The following is an 18,115-nucleotide window of genomic DNA, read 5'->3' as shown; positions in this document are numbered from 1 at the left end:
ATGTGGGTCTGTTCTGGATCATCTCTTCTAGGGGTCAGCAAACCTAGTTTAATGCCCATTTTTGTAAATTGTTTCCTCATTGTATTTCCCTGCTTTTGCACTACATTGGCAGAATTTAGTAGCTGCAAACTATATGGCTTACAAAACCAAAAAATATGTACTATCTGGTCCTTTACAGAAAAGGTTTGCTAATTCCTGATTTATTCTCCACTGATGTATGTGTTTATCCCTTTCACCAATACCAGATTATCTTATTGTAGCTTTAGAGTAAATCTATAGTTAAAATATACTAAATCTCAATTTAAAGAAAATTGATATCTTGATAATATTGAGTCTTCCAATCCACAAGCACAGACTCAAAATATATATCTTTTAGTTTATTTAAGTCTTCTTTGATTGTCAATGGTTTTCAGTGTAACATTATTTTTAAAAATATTTCAATTTTAAAAATCAGACTTCAATTTACATCTCACGACATAAGACAAGATGAGAAGTAAAAAGATATAAACCTGTTTATAACGTTCCACATTTACACCTTCCAACTGACTGAGGCGCACCAAATTTGTTCCCACTAAAATCCTTAGTTCTTGTCTTTCTCGTTCTCTTTTTTCTCTATCTCGGCTATGTCCCTGATGCTGCATTCGAACCCAGAGCTTGTTCATTTCTGCAAAGTTGAGTAGTACAAAATCCATGGAATCACTGATATCACCAGTTGTTTCTTCACTGCAAAGAAATGGAAAAATCTTTATATACAGTATTTAAATTATAGGAAAAATTACTACTATTCCTCTTCTTTGTGCATTTCCTTCTTACCTCTTTAATACACCAAATGCTTTATGAAAGACACTTTCAACCTCACTGGCTCAGTGCTTAATTTCAAAGGGAACAGACTCAAGAGAAAAAAATATCAGGGAGAGGACACAGTTCAAGTGTAAAGGGACAAAACGCTTCCCCCACCACTCCCTTTCCTGGGCCAACTAAACATGTTCTTGGAATTGTATTCCATTAATTCAAAAGGCCTAAAAAAGTTGACACAAGTGTCACTGTTATCTCATCATTTTATTGTTGAATATTTTATGTTTTCAATTGGAGTATAAGCTTTGTAAGCTCTGCAAGGGAAGATACCAAGTATTTCCTCCTTATTTTTACATCTCCTAAGATGGTGAACTTAGGAGTTTTCAAAATTTTTTGCTTATTGCCTAATTAAATGCTCAAAACTGAGTCAAATCATAATAAAGCAAATAACCTCACCATCTTCTCTACACCGTTAAATTTTTATATTTTCTATACCATTTAAACTTTTTGTCTTGTGCATTGGTTAAATTTTTATTAAAGTTTTTCTTTTGAAAAGGAAATGATGCAGATATACTAAAAACCACTAAAATATACACATTAGAAATAAATGAATAAACTTTAAAAAAAAGGGAATTAAGTTCCTCAATCAAGGGAACATGTCTCATGAATAGTTCACCCAGTTGGATGAGACCACAGCAGACTGACCATCTACCCTTTTTGTGGGATAAAAGCACAATGGACTCGGATGCTGGAATACTGCTCACATAAGAGATAGGGCTCTCTCTGAATGGCTTTTTGCTTTCTGTTTTGGAGTTAATATCTAATTTGTGTGCACAGATAACTGAAATCACTAATACTCTGGGGTAACTAGAAGTTGACAAATTATAAAAACTGACAGACATTCAAGAAACAATATGAAAACTGGCTAGCTCATAGAAAAAGTTAAGCATATTTCATTATTTTATCACAAATACCATTTTCAAAATGTAACTCATTTAAAAAGTCACATTTTCAAAGAATATCTAATGGAATGAAAAATATGCTCTCAATTATGTTGCATGAAAAAAGCAGGTACTAATAATCCACACATAATTTTCATAACAGTACATTTTGTATCACATCACATATACTGAGGAGTTCTGTGTCTCAAAGGAAATCTATACACAAAATGCTACCAGTGGGGATTCCCTGGTGGCACAGTGGTTGAGAGTCCGCCTGCCGATGCAGGGGACATGGGTTCGTGGCCTGGTCCGGGAAGATCCCACATGCCGCGGAGCGGCTGGGCCCGTGAGCCATGGCCGCTGAGCCTGCGCATCCAGAGACTGTGCTCCGCAACGGGAGAGGCCACAACAGTGAGAGGCCCGTGTACCGGAAAAAAAAAAAAGAAAAAAAATGCTACCAGTGGCTGACTCTGGGCAGGAGAATTATTGATTATTTATTTCCTTCTATATACTTTTCTATACTTTTTGTATGTTTTACAACAAAAAAATACTACAATTAAATCAAGAAAGAAAAGCACTTACTCTGTTGGCTCTCCTTCATCAGGTAAGATGTTTCTGGTACACTGAAGTAGATAATTTCGAAGAAACAGGCCTCTCAAAGGGTGCTGCACACCTCGGCACATTTCTACCAAATCTTTCAAAATATCTTTCCTGGATTGAGGAAATGACTTGACATATACAACTCCAACTGTGATCAACAGATAACTAGAAGAATTATGAGGCAACATTAGATTAGAAATATAAAATACTCAAGTCAAGAATTTGATTATATTCAAACATAGCATATACAAACATTAAAAAAACAAGACAGGGAGCAGGTTTTCTCCTGCACAATGAAGAAAATATCGTTTGATTTAAAATATAACTGTTTACTGACACCCCTCCATTTTTATATATATATCATCACCTTTAAACACATTAGGTCTCTTATAATTGTCATTATATTAATTTTTCTAGTAGTCAAGAAATTAAATAAAATATGTCCATTTTTCCTATTTCCAAAGTTCCTCAATAATCTATAAAAAGTAAAACTAATTATACTCTAAAACCTTAATCACTATTGGAATGTTAACCTCTATTTGTTAAGAAATTAAATAACCTTAAACTTGGTTTAAAAAAGCTGCTGATTTTAAAGGATATAACATAAAGTGGGAAATGCAGATATAAAAGCCCTCACAGTCTTAATAACTTACAGCCTTGGGATAATGTTTCCAGCATACTGTACAAGTTCATAGAGATCTGCCACTTTTCTTCCTTTAGCAAACTCATCTGTCAGGTAAACTTCCAAGTAGTGCAGTTCATCAGAAATAGCCATATCTTTTAATTATCATTAAGGATTCAAAGCTAAGTCAACCTAAGCAATACTCTGCAACTTGTTGGAGTCATTAAATTATTGGGCAAATTTCTGTTTTTCTTTTTTTTGATATTGCCATTTCTTTATTTTATTTATTTATTTATTTTTTGGCCACACCACGCAGCTTGTGGGATCTTAGTTCCCCAACGAGGGACTGAAACTGGGCCATGGCAGTGAAAACCTAGAATCGTAATCACTAGGCCACCAGGGAACTACCATATTGGGCAAATTTCTTAAACGTTAGTCATGTATGAGAGCATTTTTAAATTAAGTAAAGACAGAATTTCTTCTGGGCTTTCCCTACTTTAAAATGAGGGTTTTAAAAGATGTCTGGTAAAGCAAGGCAACAAAAACAAGATTGCCTGTCAGACTACTAAAGGGTTTTGAAATGGCAAAGCATTGATTTCCTTTCCATTTCAGAGTCCTGCATGACAAAATCTTAGCATTAAAGAACCAACTGCCTAGGGACTTCTCTGGTGGCGCAGTAGTTAAGAATCCGCCTGCCAAAACAGGGGACACGGGTTTGAGCCCTGGTCCGGGAAGATCCCACATGCCACGGAGGAACTAAGCCTGTGCGCCACAACTACTGAGCCTGTGCTCTAGAGCCTGCGAGCCACAACTACTGAGCCAGTGTGCTACAACTACTGAGCCAGTGTGCTACAACTACTGAAGCCCGCAAGCCTAGAGCCTGTGCTACGCAACAAGAGAAGCCACTGCAATGAGGAGCCTGCGCACCGCAACGAAGAGTAGCCCCCACTCGCCACAAATAGAGAAAGTCCGCGCACAGCAACGAAGACCCAGCACAGCCCAAAACAAATTAAAAAACAAACAAACAAAAAGAACCAATTGTCTAATACTTTCAATAACCTTCATGAGAGTCTGAAAATTGAGATGTAACAACAACCCACTTGAAATTTAAGCATAGAAAAAGGGTTTCTGATACTAAGTTTTTCTTTTTCTCACTGAGCACATTTGCATGGAGAAGGAGTACTATTTGGTTAAGACAATAACACAACTTCAGAAAAACTTAAGGAACAAACAAAAATATGGCCTTATCGAGAAAAAAGTATGATCAAAATGTTCATTCTTCAGCATTCAAAAGATACAAAGTTCATAGTAGCTCTTTGGTGATAACATAGAAGTCCGAAGTTCACCAAGCATATTAGAAGCATGTTTCAGAGCATCCATAAGCTTGTTTTTGTCCTACAGAAATACCAAGAGAATTGGTGAGAATGCTTAATTTAAATAAACATTTAACTTGGTTATATAAACTTTCACCAAGGATCTGTTACACAGTTTTATAAGTATACAGCACCTAAAGTATTTTAATCGCATAAAAATCAAGTTTAGTTTCACCCTGCCTTCTCTTTACTGAAAAGAATAAGAAACATAGTTCCTCACCAGGGCTGCAAAGCTTACCAAATCTAATTTATCTAGGGCTGCAAGCTTCCTGGCAATAACTCGTCTTTACAACCCCTAGCAACACTGAAACTGTAACTCCACCAATTCATATTTTACCTGCAATAAAGAAAACTGGCATACTGATCCTTTTGAAGCAAGATACTATTCTGACAATGGTTTGGTCATAGGTTAAATACTCTTCAGAGATGTCTGGAATGACTACTCCTTTAATTATGCTTTCCTCCTCACAATGTCCATGTGTCCCACTTAACACATAAATGCAGACAATTCCTTTAGATACAGGAAACACTATTCATACACAGAAAGAGACAGAAGCAAGCAATAGCAAGCTCCATGCTCACCCATTTTCTCCATTCCAAGAGTTTTGTTTTTACAAATTGGTTTGCGAGAAAAGCAATACAGTAGATACAATTGGTTAAAAGAGCATATTACTAAGCTTTAGAAACTCTAAGACACTTTACAAAGGCAAGATATTATTATCATCATCAACACAGCAACTTACAACTTGAAGTACCAGCCTATTTGGTTCCATTTCTTAAATTTTAATCCAGAGAATTTATAGTTTCTACACAGATAATCTCCTACCCTTTCAGAATATGAAAATATATAAATAGGTCTAATTTTTAAGGTAGTTCCTGAAAAAAATGTATCTATTAAGGACAGAAATAAAATCCTTCAAGATAGGGGGGAAAAGCTGAATAATTCAAGTTGAAAGCATTTAAATCCATTTGTTCAACCAATATTTATTAAGCAACGATTATATGTCAAGTACTCCTCAGTTCTGAGGTACAGAACTAATGAGGCTAGTAATTCAGGTGAGATAGGGTATGGTGATAATATAGTGACGTGTAAATAGGAGTCAGGGTCTCTTGTCCTCATGGAGCTTACATTCTGGTAGGGAAGACAGACAATCTCAAAACATAAATATAATGGTAAGTAAATATTTCAACAGGGCTATCTGTTGAAACTGCTCCAAGCAGTGCTTGAGGGAAGTGGGACTGAAGATTAGATTTACCAGAAGCAGTAGTGCTATACAACTTTAGAGAACACTGCATATGTGTTCTTAGGAATACATAGACTGCAATTGTCCTTCTTACCAGGCATCTCTTCATCTGGAATGACTGGACCTTCACAGCCTGTATGGCTTCATCCAAGAGCTTTTCCTGCTCATCCTGAGGTGACTGCTGTGTTGTAGGCTGAAAAATTTTTTTAAAAACCTCCCATTAATGTCTCATTAGCACTCTCTTCTAGTAAATCTGTTCTTTCTATATTTCCCACCATACTTTATATTTCCAAGGCTTTCATATAAGACTCATTCCAGTTCTACATCTCAAACTAATTTATCAATTTTTGACAACTGAACAGAGAGCTGTGTCATCACTGAAGTTAACAGCATAAGATTGCTGAAGGAGAAAAGTAATATGTACAGAGAATTTCTTCTTCTCAGAAACTGACTCAACATTCCTCTAGCAGGTTGGCTTCAAAGAAATATAAGGTGGTAGTTTATGGCTGCCTATGTTCTGCTAATACACTCTGAATTCAACTGGAACATAACCAATCTGGGGTGGTAAGTATAGTCTAACCCAAATCTCTAAAAGCCTCTCATCTGCATCTTAGTCTATTCTTAGGCAGACCAAGGAACTAGTTTATGAGAACACTTATCCCCTTAGGTAATATATAACGAGGGACTAAACAGCTTAGAAATAAAATAGCTAAAATTATTGTCAGTGACCTGTAGTAGAACACCATACAGAGTACTCTCCTCAAGAACCTACCTTATCATTTCAAATATGGAGATCTACAGTTATAATGAACGAAATACATCTATATAATCTTCTCTTTGCCATCAGAAAAATCTGCTTGCAAGATGAATTAGATCCACCTGTCAAGCAGTGTTAACCACTCCACCCCTTATGTTGTATAAACACTGTGTTACACCTCTACTACAGCAGGTATCACATTATAATTATAAATGATGGCCATTTTTACATCCTTGGGACCCAACACATTGCCTGACACATAATGGATGCTTCATAAATGTTCACTGTACGAATGAATAAGCTGGTTTTAGATTATGTTTTTAATAAAAAATGACTAAAGGATCAATAGATGAGTGGATAAACAAATTGTGTTATATACATATAAGGAATATTACTCAATCATAAGGAGTGAAGTATTGATACATGCTACGTGAACTAACCTAGAAAACATTATGCTAAGTGAAAGAAACCAGACACGGAAGACCACATATTGTATGACTCCACTGATATGAAATACAGGCATACCTCAGAGATATTGCATGTTCAGTTCCAGACCACAGCAATAAAGCAAATATTGCAATAAAGTGAGTCACACAAACTTTTTGGTTTCATAGTATGTACAAAAGTTATGTTTACACTGTACTGTAGTCTATTAAGTGTGCGATAGCATTATGTCTAAGTAAACAATGTATATACCTTAATTTAAAAATAACTTATTGGGGCTTCCCTGGTGGCGCAGTGGTTGAGAGTCCACCTGACGATGCAGGGGACACGGGTTCATGCCCCGGTCCGGGAAGATCCCACATGCCACGGAGCGGCTAGGCCCGTGAGCCACAGCCACTGAGCCTGCCTGCACATCCGGAGCCTGTGCTCCGCAACAGGAGAGGCCACAACAGTGAGAGGCCCACATACCGAAAAAAAAAAACTTATTGCTAAAAACTGCTACCCATCATCTGAGCCTTCAGTCATTTTCTTTATGCTGGTGAAGGGTCTTACATTGATGTTGATGCTACTGACTGATCAGGGTGAAGGCTGGGGTGGCCGTGGCAACTTCTTAAAATAAGACAATGAAGTCTGCCTCAGCGACTGGCTCTTCCTTTCATGAACGATTTCTCAGTAGCATGTAATGCTGTTTGATACCATTTTACCCATAATAGAACTTCTTTCAAAATTGGAGTTAGTTCTCTCAAACCCTGCCCTGCTTTATCAACTAAGTTTATGTAATATTCTAATTCCTTTATTGTCATTTCAACAATCTTCACAGTATCTTCGCCAGGAGTAGATTCCATCTCCAGAAACCACTTTCTTTATTCATCCATAAGAAGCAACTCCTCATCTGTTAGTTTGATCATGAGATTACAGCAATTCAGGTACATTTTCAGGCTCTACTTCTAATTCTAGTTTTCTTGCTATTTCCACCACATCTTCAGTTACTTCCTCCACTGAAGTCTTAAACCAATCAAGGTCATCCATGAGGATTAGAATCAACTTCCTCCAAACTCCTGTGTATGTTGATATTTTGACCTCTTCCCATGAATCACAAATATTCTTAATGGCTTTACTTTATCCAGATCCATCAAAGGAATCACTAACTATGGCAGCTATAGCCTTATGAAATATATTTCTTAAATAACAAGACTTGAAATTCAAAATAACTCCTTGATCTGTCGGCTACAGAATGGATGTTGTGTTAGCTGGCGTGAAAACAGTATTAATCTCACTGTACATCTCCATCAGAGCTCTTGGGTGACCAGGTGCATTGTCAATGAGCATTAATATTTTGGAAGGAATCCTTTTTTCCTGAGCACTAGGTCTCAACAGTGAGCTTAAAACATTAAGTAAATTATGTTGTAAACTGATGTGCTGTCATCCAAGCTTTGTTTTTCCATTTATGGGCACAGGCCCATAATTCACAAGGACCCTAGGATTTTAGGAACGGTAAATGAGCATCAGCTTCAACTTAAAGCCATCAGCTGCATTAGCCCCTAACAAGAGGGTCAGCCTGTTCTTGAAGCCAGACGTTGACTTCTCCTCTCTAGCTGTGAGAGTTTTGTCTACATTGAAAATCTGTTGTTTAGTGTAGCCACCATCATTAATTGTCTTATCTAGACCTTCTGGATAACTTATTACAGCTTCTACATCACCATTTGCAGCTTCACCTTGCATTTTTATGGTACAGAAATGGCTTCTTTCCATAAACCTCATGAAGCTCTGCGAGCTTCAAACTTTTCTTCTGCAGTTTCCTTAACCTCTCTAAGCCTTCAAAGAACTGAAGAGAGGGCCTTGCTATGGATTAGGCTTTGGCTTAAGGAAATGTGGTGGCTGGTCTGATCATCTATCCAGACCACTAAAACTTTCTGCGTATCAACCATAAGGCTGTTGTGCCTTCTTATCATTCATGTGTTCACTGGAGTAGGACTTTTAATTTCCTTCAAGAACTTTTCCTTTCCATTCCCAGCTTGGCAAGAGGCTGAGCTTTTGACATGCCTTCCTCACAGAGCTTAATCATTTCTAGCTTTTGATTTACAGTGAGAACGTGCAACCCTTTCTTTCACTTGAACACTTAGAGGCCACTGTAGGGCTATTAATTGGCCTAATTTCAATATTGTTGTATCTCAGGGAATAGGGAGGCTCAAGGAGAGGGAGAGTAACGGGGAACAGCCAGTCGGGGGGCAGTCAGAATACACACATTTATCAATTAAGTTCGCCCATTCATTTAGGCACAGTTTGTGTCACCCCACAACAATTACAATTGTAATATCAAAGATCACTAATCACCAGAATATAATAATGAAAAAGTTTGAAATATTCCAAGAATTACCAAAATGTGACACAAAGACACAAAGTAAGCAAATGCTGTTGGAAAAATGGCGCCAAAAGACTTTCTAGCTGCAGGGTTGCCACAAACCTTCAATTTGTTAAAAAAAAAAAAATGCAGTAAAGCAAAAGCACAATAAAATGAAGTAAGCTTGCATCCAGAATAGGTAAATCATCCATAGAAACAAAAAGCAGACTGGTGGTTACCAGGAGGGAGAGTGGATGAGTAACTGCTTAATGAGTACAGGGTTTCCTTTTCGGGTGATAAAAATGTTTTGAAACTAGACAGAGATGGTAGTCATACAACACTGTTAATGTACAAAATGTCATTGAATTGTTTGCTTTAAAATGGTCAGTCAATTTTATGTAAATTCTACCTTAATAAAAAAGAAAAATGACTAGAGATAGAATGCCTCTTACACAATGAACTAGGAAGATGGAAGGCAAGCACTTACTTATAAACATTAAAGTTAAATCTGGTCTGCTCCATTATCAAAGACAATCAAAACAACATTTAATTTCGAGATTAACAAAAAGCACATAAAACCCACTTCTGAACTAGAATCATTCATAAAAATAGAATACTTTCTTGGTCTAATTTTGGAAAGAGGAAAAAAATTAATTAAATAATAAGCAATGCCAAGCATCTCTCTATCTTTTCCTGTGGCAAACTCTAGTAAACTGAGTTTCCCTGTGACCATACTTCTTCATAAGCATACATAAATTTCAAAGAAAAAGCTATGTATCTTTTAAACTGAACACTAATTTATACAACAGAACTATTAGTGTAAATGTTGGCAAGGAGAACATCAGCATTTAAGGATTCTGACTTCATGAAATTCACTGTTCATCACGGTCTAGCCATCTGAAAACTTCAGGAAGACCAAGCTATGGTTTGGGTTTTCTGGCTCTAAACTCTGGATGCAATAGATTTAACAATTATTAGAATCAATGGATTTCACTAGATTCAGATGGCCAACTTAGAGATAAGTAGTGATACATCAGGAAATTTTTATAATTTTTAGTGTGGTAAAACATATATAACATAAAATTTGCCATTTTAACCATTTTTAAGAGTGCGGTTCGGTATTAAGCACATTTACATCGTTTTACAGCCAATGCCACCATCTATTTCCAGAACTTTTTCACCTTTCCAAAAGGAAATTCTGTGCCCATTAAACAGTAACTCCCCATCCCCCGACTTGCACTCCAGGCAACCACCACTTTACTTTTTTTCTCTAGGAGTTTGACTTCTCTCTAGGAGTTTAACCTCATATAAGTGGAATAATACAATATTGCCCTTTTGTGTCCAGCTTATTTCACTTGGCATAATATCTTCAAGGCTCATCCATGCTGTAGCATATGTCAAATTTTCCTTCTTTTTAAGGCTAAATACTTCATCATGTGTATATACCATTTTGTTTATCTGTTCGTCTGTTGATAGATATTTGGGTTGCTTCTACCTTTTGGCTATTGTGTATAATTATACAGCAAATAAAACTGTGGTTATAAACAGATTACAAGCGGGGGGGTGCTGGGAAGATGGCGGAAGAGTAAGACGCAGAGATCACCTTCCTCCCCACAGATACACCAGAAATACATCTACACGTGGAACAACTCCTACAGCACACCTACTGAATGCTGGCAGAAGACCTCAGACCTCCCAAAAGGCAAGAAACTCCCCATGTACCTGGGTAGGGCAAAAGAAAAAAAAGAAAAAACAGAGACAAAAGAATAGGGACAGCACCTTCACCAGTGGGAGGGAGCTGTGAAGGAGGAAAGGTTTCCACACAGTAGGAAGCCCCTTCGCGGGCGGAGACTGCGGGAGGCGGAGGGGGGAGCTTCGAAGCCGCGGAGGAGAGCACAGCAACAAGGGTGCGGAGGGCAAAGCGACGAGATTCCCGCACAGAGGATCGGTGCCGACCGGCACTCACCAGCCCGAGAGGCTTGTCTGCTCACCCGCCGGGGCGGGCGGGCCTGCAAGCTGAGGCTCGGGCTTCGGTTGGAGCGCAGGGAGAGGACTGGGGTTGGCGGCTTGAACACAGCCTGAAGGCGTTAGTGCACCACGGCTAGCCGGGAGGGAGTCCGGGGAAAAGTCTGCACCTGCCGAAGAGGCAAGAGACTTTTTCTTCCCTCTTTGTTTCCTGGTGCGCGAGGAGAGGGGTTTAAGAGTGCTGCTTAAAGGAACTCCAGAGATGGGCGCGAGCCGCGGCTAAAAGCACGAACCCCAGAGACGGGCGCAAGCCGCAGCTAAAAGCGCGGACCCCAGAGATGGGCACGAGCTGCAGCTAAAAGCACGGACCCCAGAGACGGGCGGGAGACGCTAAGGCTGCTGCTGCCGCCACCAAGGGGCCTGTGTGCGAGCACAGGTCACTATCCACACCACTCTTCCGGGGAAAGTGTGCAGCCCGCCACTGCCAGGTTCCCGGGATCCAGGGACAAATTCCCAGGGAGAACGCACGGCGGGCCTCAGGCTGGTGCAACGTCAAGGCGGCCTCTGCCGCTGCAGGCCCGCCCCGCACGCCGTGCCCCTCCCTCCCCCCAGCCTGAGTGCGCCAGAGCCCACGAATCAGCAGCTCCTTTAACCCCGTCCTGTCTGAGCAAAAAACAGACGCCCTCCAGCGACCTACACGCAGAGGCGGGGCCAAATCCAAAGCTGAGTCCCTGTGAGCTGTGAGAACACAGAGAAAGGGAAATCTCTCCCAGCAGCCTCAGAAACAGCGGATTAAAGCTCCACAATAAACGTGATGTACCCTGCATCTGTGGAATACATGAATAGACAACGAATCATCCCAAATTGAGGAGGTGGACTTCGAGAGCAAGATCTATGATTTTTTCCCCTTTTCCTCTTTTTGTGAATGTGTATGTGTATGCTTCTGCGTGAGATCTTGTCTGTATAGTTTTGCTTCCACCATTTGTCCTAGGGTTCTATCCATCCATTGTTTTGGTTTTTTTAAAATTTTTTTCTTAATAATTAATTTTAATAACTCTATTATACTTTACCTTCTTTCTTTCTTTCCTTCCTTCCTTCCTTCCTTCCTTCCTTCCTTCCCTCCTTTAGACAACGAATCATCCCAAATTGAGGAGATGGACTTTGAGAGCAAGATTTATGATTTTTTCCCCTTTACCTCTTTTTGTGAGGGTGTATGTGTATGCTTCTGTGTAAGATCTTGTCTGTATAGCTTTGCTTCCACCATTTGTCCTAAGGTTCTATCCGTCCCCCTTTTTTTTCTAAATAATTATTTTTTAATTCAATAACTTTATTATACTTTATTTTACTGTATCTTCTTTTCTGTCTTTTTTCCTTCCTTCCCTCCTTCCTTCCCTCCTTCCTCCCTCCCTCCCTCCTTTCTTTCCTTCTTGCCTTCTTTTCTTCTTTCTTTCTTCCTTTCTTCCTTCCCTCCTTTCTTTCTTTCTTTCTTCCTACTTCTACTAATTCTCTCTACTTTTTCTCCCTTTTATTCTGAGCCGTGTGGATGAAAGGCTCTTGCTGCTCCTGCCAGGAGTCAGGGCTCTACCTCTGAGGTGGGAGAGCCAACTTCAGGACACTGGTCAACAAGAGACCTCCCAGCTCCACATAATATCAAACAGCGAAAATCTCCAAGAGACCTCCATCTTAACACCAGCACCCAGCTTCACTCAACGACCAGCAAGCTACAGTGCTGGACAACCTATGCCAAACAACTAGCAAAACAGGAACACAACCCCACCCATTAGCAGAGAGGCTGCCTAAAATCATAAGTCCACAGACACCCCAAAACACACCACCAGACATGGACCTGCCCACTAGAGAGACAAGATCCAACCTTATCCACCACAACACAGGCACTAGTCCCCTCCACCAGGAAGCCTACACAACCCACTGAACCAACCTTAGCCACTGGAGACAGACATCAAAAACAACTGGAACTACGAACCTGCAGCCTGAAAAAAGGAGACACCAAACACAGTAAGATAAGCAAAAAGAGAAGACAGAAAGACACACAGCAGATGAAGGAGCAAGATAAAAACCCACCAGACCTAACAAATGAAGAGGAAATAGGCAGTCTACCTGAAAAAGAATTCAGAATAATGATAGTAAAGATGATCCAAAATCTTGGAAATAGGATGGACAAAATGCAAGGAACATTTAACAAGGACCTAGAAGAAATAAAGATGAAACAAGCAACGATGAACAACACAATAAGTGAAATTAAAAATACTCTAGATGGGATCAATAGCAGAATAACTGAGGCAGAAGAACGGATAAGTGACCTGGAAGATAAAATAGTGGAAATAACTACTGCAGAGCAGAATAAAGAAAAAAGAAAGAAAAGAACTGAGGACAGTCTCAGAGACCTCTGGGACAACATTAAACGCACCAACATTCAAATTATAGGGGTTCCAGAAGAAGAAGAGAAAAAGAAAGGGACTGAGAAAGCATTTGAAGAGATTATAGTTGAAAACTTCCCTAATATGGGAAAGGAAATAGTTAAGTCCAGGAAGCACAGAGAGTCCCATACAGGATAAATCCAAGGAGAAATACGCCAAGACACATATTAATCAAACTGTCAAAAATTAAATACAAAGAAAGCATATTAAAAGCAGCAAGGGAAAAACAACAAATAACACACAAGGGAATCCCCATAAGGTTAACAGCTGATCTTTCAGCAGAAACTCTGCAAGCCAGAAGGGAGTGGCAGGACATACTGAAAGTGATGAAGGAGAAAAACCTGCAACCAAGATTACTCTACCCAGCAAGGATCTCATTCAGATTCGATGGAGAAATTAAAACCTTTACAGACAAGCAAAAACTGAGACAGTTCAGCACCACCAAACCAGCTTTACAACAAATGCTAAAGGAACTTCTGTAGACAAGAAACACAAGAGAAGGAAAAGACCTATAATAACACACCCAAAACAATTAAGAAAACGGGAATAGGAACATACATATCAATAATTACCTTAAATGTAAATGGACTAAATGCTCCCACCAAAAGACACAGATTGGCTGAATGGATACAAAAACAAGACCCATATATTTGCTGTCTACAAGAGACCCACTTCAGATCTAGGGACACATACAGACTGAAAGTGAGGGGATGGAAAAAGATATTCCATGCAAATGGAAACCAAAAGAAAGCTGGAGTAGCAATTCTCATATCAGACAAAATAGACTTTAAAATAAAGACTATTAGAAGAGACAAAGAAGGACACTACATAATGATTAAGGGATCAATCTAAGAAGAAGATATAACAATTGTAAATATTTATGCACCCAACATAGGAGCACCTCAATACATAAGGCAAAAACTAACAGCCATAAAAGGGGAAATCGACAGTAACACATTCATAGTAGGGGACTTCAACACCCCACTTTCACCAATGGACAGATCATCCAAAATGAAAATAAGTAAGGAAACACAAGCTTTAAATGATACATTAAACAAGATGGACTTAATTGATATTTATAGGACACTCCATCCAAAAACAACAGAATACACATTTTTCTCAAGTGCTCCTGGAACATTCTCCAGGATAGATCATATCTTGGGTCACAAATCAAGCCTTGGTAAATTTAAGAAAATTGAAATTGTTTCAAGTATCTTTTCCGAACACAAAGCCATGAGACTAGATATCAATTACAGGAAAAGATCTGTAAAAAATACAAAAACATGGAGGCTAAACAATACACTACTTAATAACGAAGTGATCACTGAAGAAATCAAAGAGGAAATTTAAAAATACCTAGAAACAAATGACAATGGAGACACGACGACCCAAAACCTATGGGATGCAGCAAAACCAGTTCTATGAGGGAAGTTTATAGCAATACAACCCACCTTAAGAAGCAGGAAACATCTTGAATAAACAACCTAACCTTGCACCTAAAGCAATTAGAGGAAGAAGAACAAAAAAACCCCAAAGTTAGCAGAAGGAAAAAACTCATAAAAATCAGATCAGAAATAAATGAAAAAGAAATGAAGGAAACAATAGCAAAGATCAATAAAACTAAAAGCTGGTTCTTTGAGAAGATTAACAAAATAGATAAACCATTAGCCAGACTCATCAAGAAAAGAAAGGAGAAGATTCAAATCAATAGAATTAGAAATGAAAAAGAAGTAACAACTGACACTGCAGAAATACAAAAGATCATGAGAGATTTCTACAAGCAACTCTATGCCAATAAAATGGACAACCTGGAAGAAATGGACAAATTCTTAGAAATGCACAAACTGCCAAGACTGAATCAGGAAGAAACAGAAAATATGAACAGACCAATCACAAGCAATGAAATTGAAACTGTGATTAAAAATCTTCCAACAGACAAAAGCCCAGGACCAGATGGCTTCACAGGCGAATTCTATCAAACATTTAGAGAAGAGCTAACACCTATCCTTCTCAAACTCTTCCAAAATATAGCAGAGGGAGGAACACTCCCAAATTCCTTCTACGAGGCCACCATCACCTTGATACCAAAACCAGACAAGGATGTCACAAAGAAAGAAAACTACAGGCCAATATCACTGATGAACGTAGATGCAAAAATCCTCAACAAAACAGTAGCAAACAGAATCCAACAGCACATTAAAAGGATCATACACCATGATCAAGTGGGGTTTATTCCAGGAATGCAAGGATTCTTCAATATAAGCAAATCTATCAATGTGATAAACCATATTAACACATTGAAAGAGAAAAACCATATGATCATCTCAATAAATGCAGAGAAAACTTTTGACAAAATTCAACACCCATTTATGATAAAAACCCTGCAGAGAGTAGGCATAGAGGGAACTTTCCTCAACATAATAAAGGCCATATATGACAAGCCCACAGCCAACATCATCCTCAATGGTGAAAAACTGAAAGCATTTCCACTAAGATCAGGAAGGTTGCCCACTCTCACCACTCTTATTCAACACAGTTTTGAAAGTTTTAGCCACAGCAATCAGAGAAGAAAAGGAAATAAAAGGAATCCAAATCGGAAAAGAAGAAGTAAAGCTGTCACTTTTTGCAGATGACATGATACTATACATAGAGAATCCTAAAGATGCTACCAGAAAACTACTAGAGCTAATCAATGAATTTGGTAAAGTAGCAGGATACAAAATTAATGCACAGAAATCTCTGGCATTCCTATATACTAATGATGAAAAATCTGAAAGTGAAATCCAGAAAACACTCTCATTTACCACTGCAACAAAAAGAATAAAATATCTAGGAATAAACCTACCTAAGGACACAAAAGACCTGTATGCAGAAAATTATAACACACTGATGAAAGAAATTAAAGATGATACAACTAGATGGAGAGATATACCATGTTCTTGAATTGGAAGAATCAACATTGTGAAAATGACTCTTACTACCCAAAGCAATCTATAGATTCAATGCAATCCCTATCAAACTACCACTGGCATTTTTCACAGAACTAGAACAAAAAATTTCACAATTTGTATGGAAACACAAAAGACCCCGAATAGCCAAAGCAATCTTGAGAACGAAATACAGAGCTGGAGGAATCAGGCTCCCTGACTTTAGACTATACTACAAAGCTACAGTAATCAAGACAGTATGGTACTGGCACAAAAACAGAAAGATAGATCAATGGAACAGGATAGAAAGCCCAGAGATAAACCCATGCACATATGGACACCTTATCTTTGATAAAGGTGGCAGGAATGTACAGTGTAGAAAGGACAGCCTCTTCAATAAGTGGTGCTGGGAAAACTGGACAGGTACATGTAAAAGTATGAGATTAGGTCACTCTCTAACACCATACACAAAAATAAGCTCAAAATGGATTAAAGACCTAAATGTAAGGCCAGGAACTATCAAACTCTTAGAGAAAAACATAGGCAGAACACTCTATGACATAAATCACAGCAAGATCCTTTTTGACCCACCTCCTAGAGAAATGCAAATAAAAACAAAAATAAACAAATGGGTCCTAATGAAACTTCAAAGCTTTTGCACAGCAAAGGAAACCATAAACAAGACCAAAAGACAACCCTCAGAATGGGAGAAAATATTTGCAAATGAAGCAACTGACAAAGGATTAATTTCCAAAATTTACAAGCAGCTCATGCAGCTCAATAACAAAAAAAAAACAACCCAATCCAAAAATGGGCAGAAGACCTAAATAGACATTTCTCCAAAGAAGATATACAGACTGCCAACAAACACATGAAAGAATGCTCAACATCATTAATCATTAGAGAAATGCAGATCAAAACTACAATGAGATATCATCTCACACCAGTCAGAATGGCCATCATCAAAAAACCTAGAAACAATAAATGCTGGAGAGGGTGTGGAGAAAAGGGAACCCTCTTGCACTGTTGGTGGGAATGTAAATTGATACAGCCACTATGGAGAACAGTATGGAGGTTCCTTAAAAAACTACAAATAGAACTGCCATATGACCCAGCAATCCCACTACTGGGCATATACCCTGAGAAAATTAAAATTCAAAAAGAGTCATGTACCAAATGTTCATTGCAGCTCTATTTACAATAGCCCGGAGATGGAAACAACCTAAGTGCCCATCATCGGATGAATGGATAAAGAAGATGTAGCACATATATACAATGGAATATTACTCAGCCATAAAAAGAAACGAAATTGAGCTATCTGTAATGAGGTGGATAGACCTAGAGTCTGTCATACAGAGTGAAGTAAGTCAGAAAGAAAAAGACAAATACCGTATGCTAACACATATATATGGAATTTAAGAAAAAAAAAAATGTCATGAAGAACCTAGGGGTAAGACAGGAATAAAGACACAGACCTACTGGAGAACGGACTTGAGGATATGGGGAGGGGGAAGGGTCAGCTGTGACAGGGCAATTGAGAGGCGTGGACATATATACACTAACAAACGTAAGGTAGATAGCTACTGGGAAGCAGCTGCATGGCACAGGGATATTAGCTCGATGCTTTCTGACCGCCTGGAGGGGTGGGATAGGGAGGGTGGGAGGGAG

At 38.7% G+C, this 18,115-nt stretch overlaps 1 protein-coding gene across 2 annotated transcripts in view; it reads right to left on the bottom strand.

The window, feature by feature from the left end:
* VPS35 (VPS35 retromer complex component) overlaps window positions 1–18,115 on the bottom strand; it is a 41,489-nt gene that overhangs the window by 19,631 nt on the left and 3,743 nt on the right. Inside the window, exons 2-6 of one of the 2 annotated variants that reach the window (XM_004264863.4) lie at window positions 5,670–5,768; window positions 4,257–4,353; window positions 2,990–3,113; window positions 2,319–2,501; window positions 510–723 (exon numbers count right to left, since the gene is read on the bottom strand). In XM_004264863.4, the coding sequence (XP_004264911.1) occupies window positions 510–723; window positions 2,319–2,501; window positions 2,990–3,113; window positions 4,257–4,353; window positions 5,670–5,768 (717 nt within the window). Of the gene's footprint in view, window positions 1–509; window positions 724–2,318; window positions 2,502–2,989; window positions 3,114–4,256; window positions 4,354–5,669; window positions 5,769–18,115 lie in introns of those variants that run through there. The other variant, XM_033418869.2, reaches the window with a different exon arrangement.

Source organism: Orcinus orca, chromosome 20 (genome assembly GCF_937001465.1).
Source record: "Orcinus orca chromosome 20, mOrcOrc1.1, whole genome shotgun sequence".
NCBI lineage: Eukaryota > Metazoa > Chordata > Mammalia > Artiodactyla > Delphinidae > Orcinus > Orcinus orca.
This window is presented reverse-complemented; position numbering and strand designations above follow the sequence as displayed.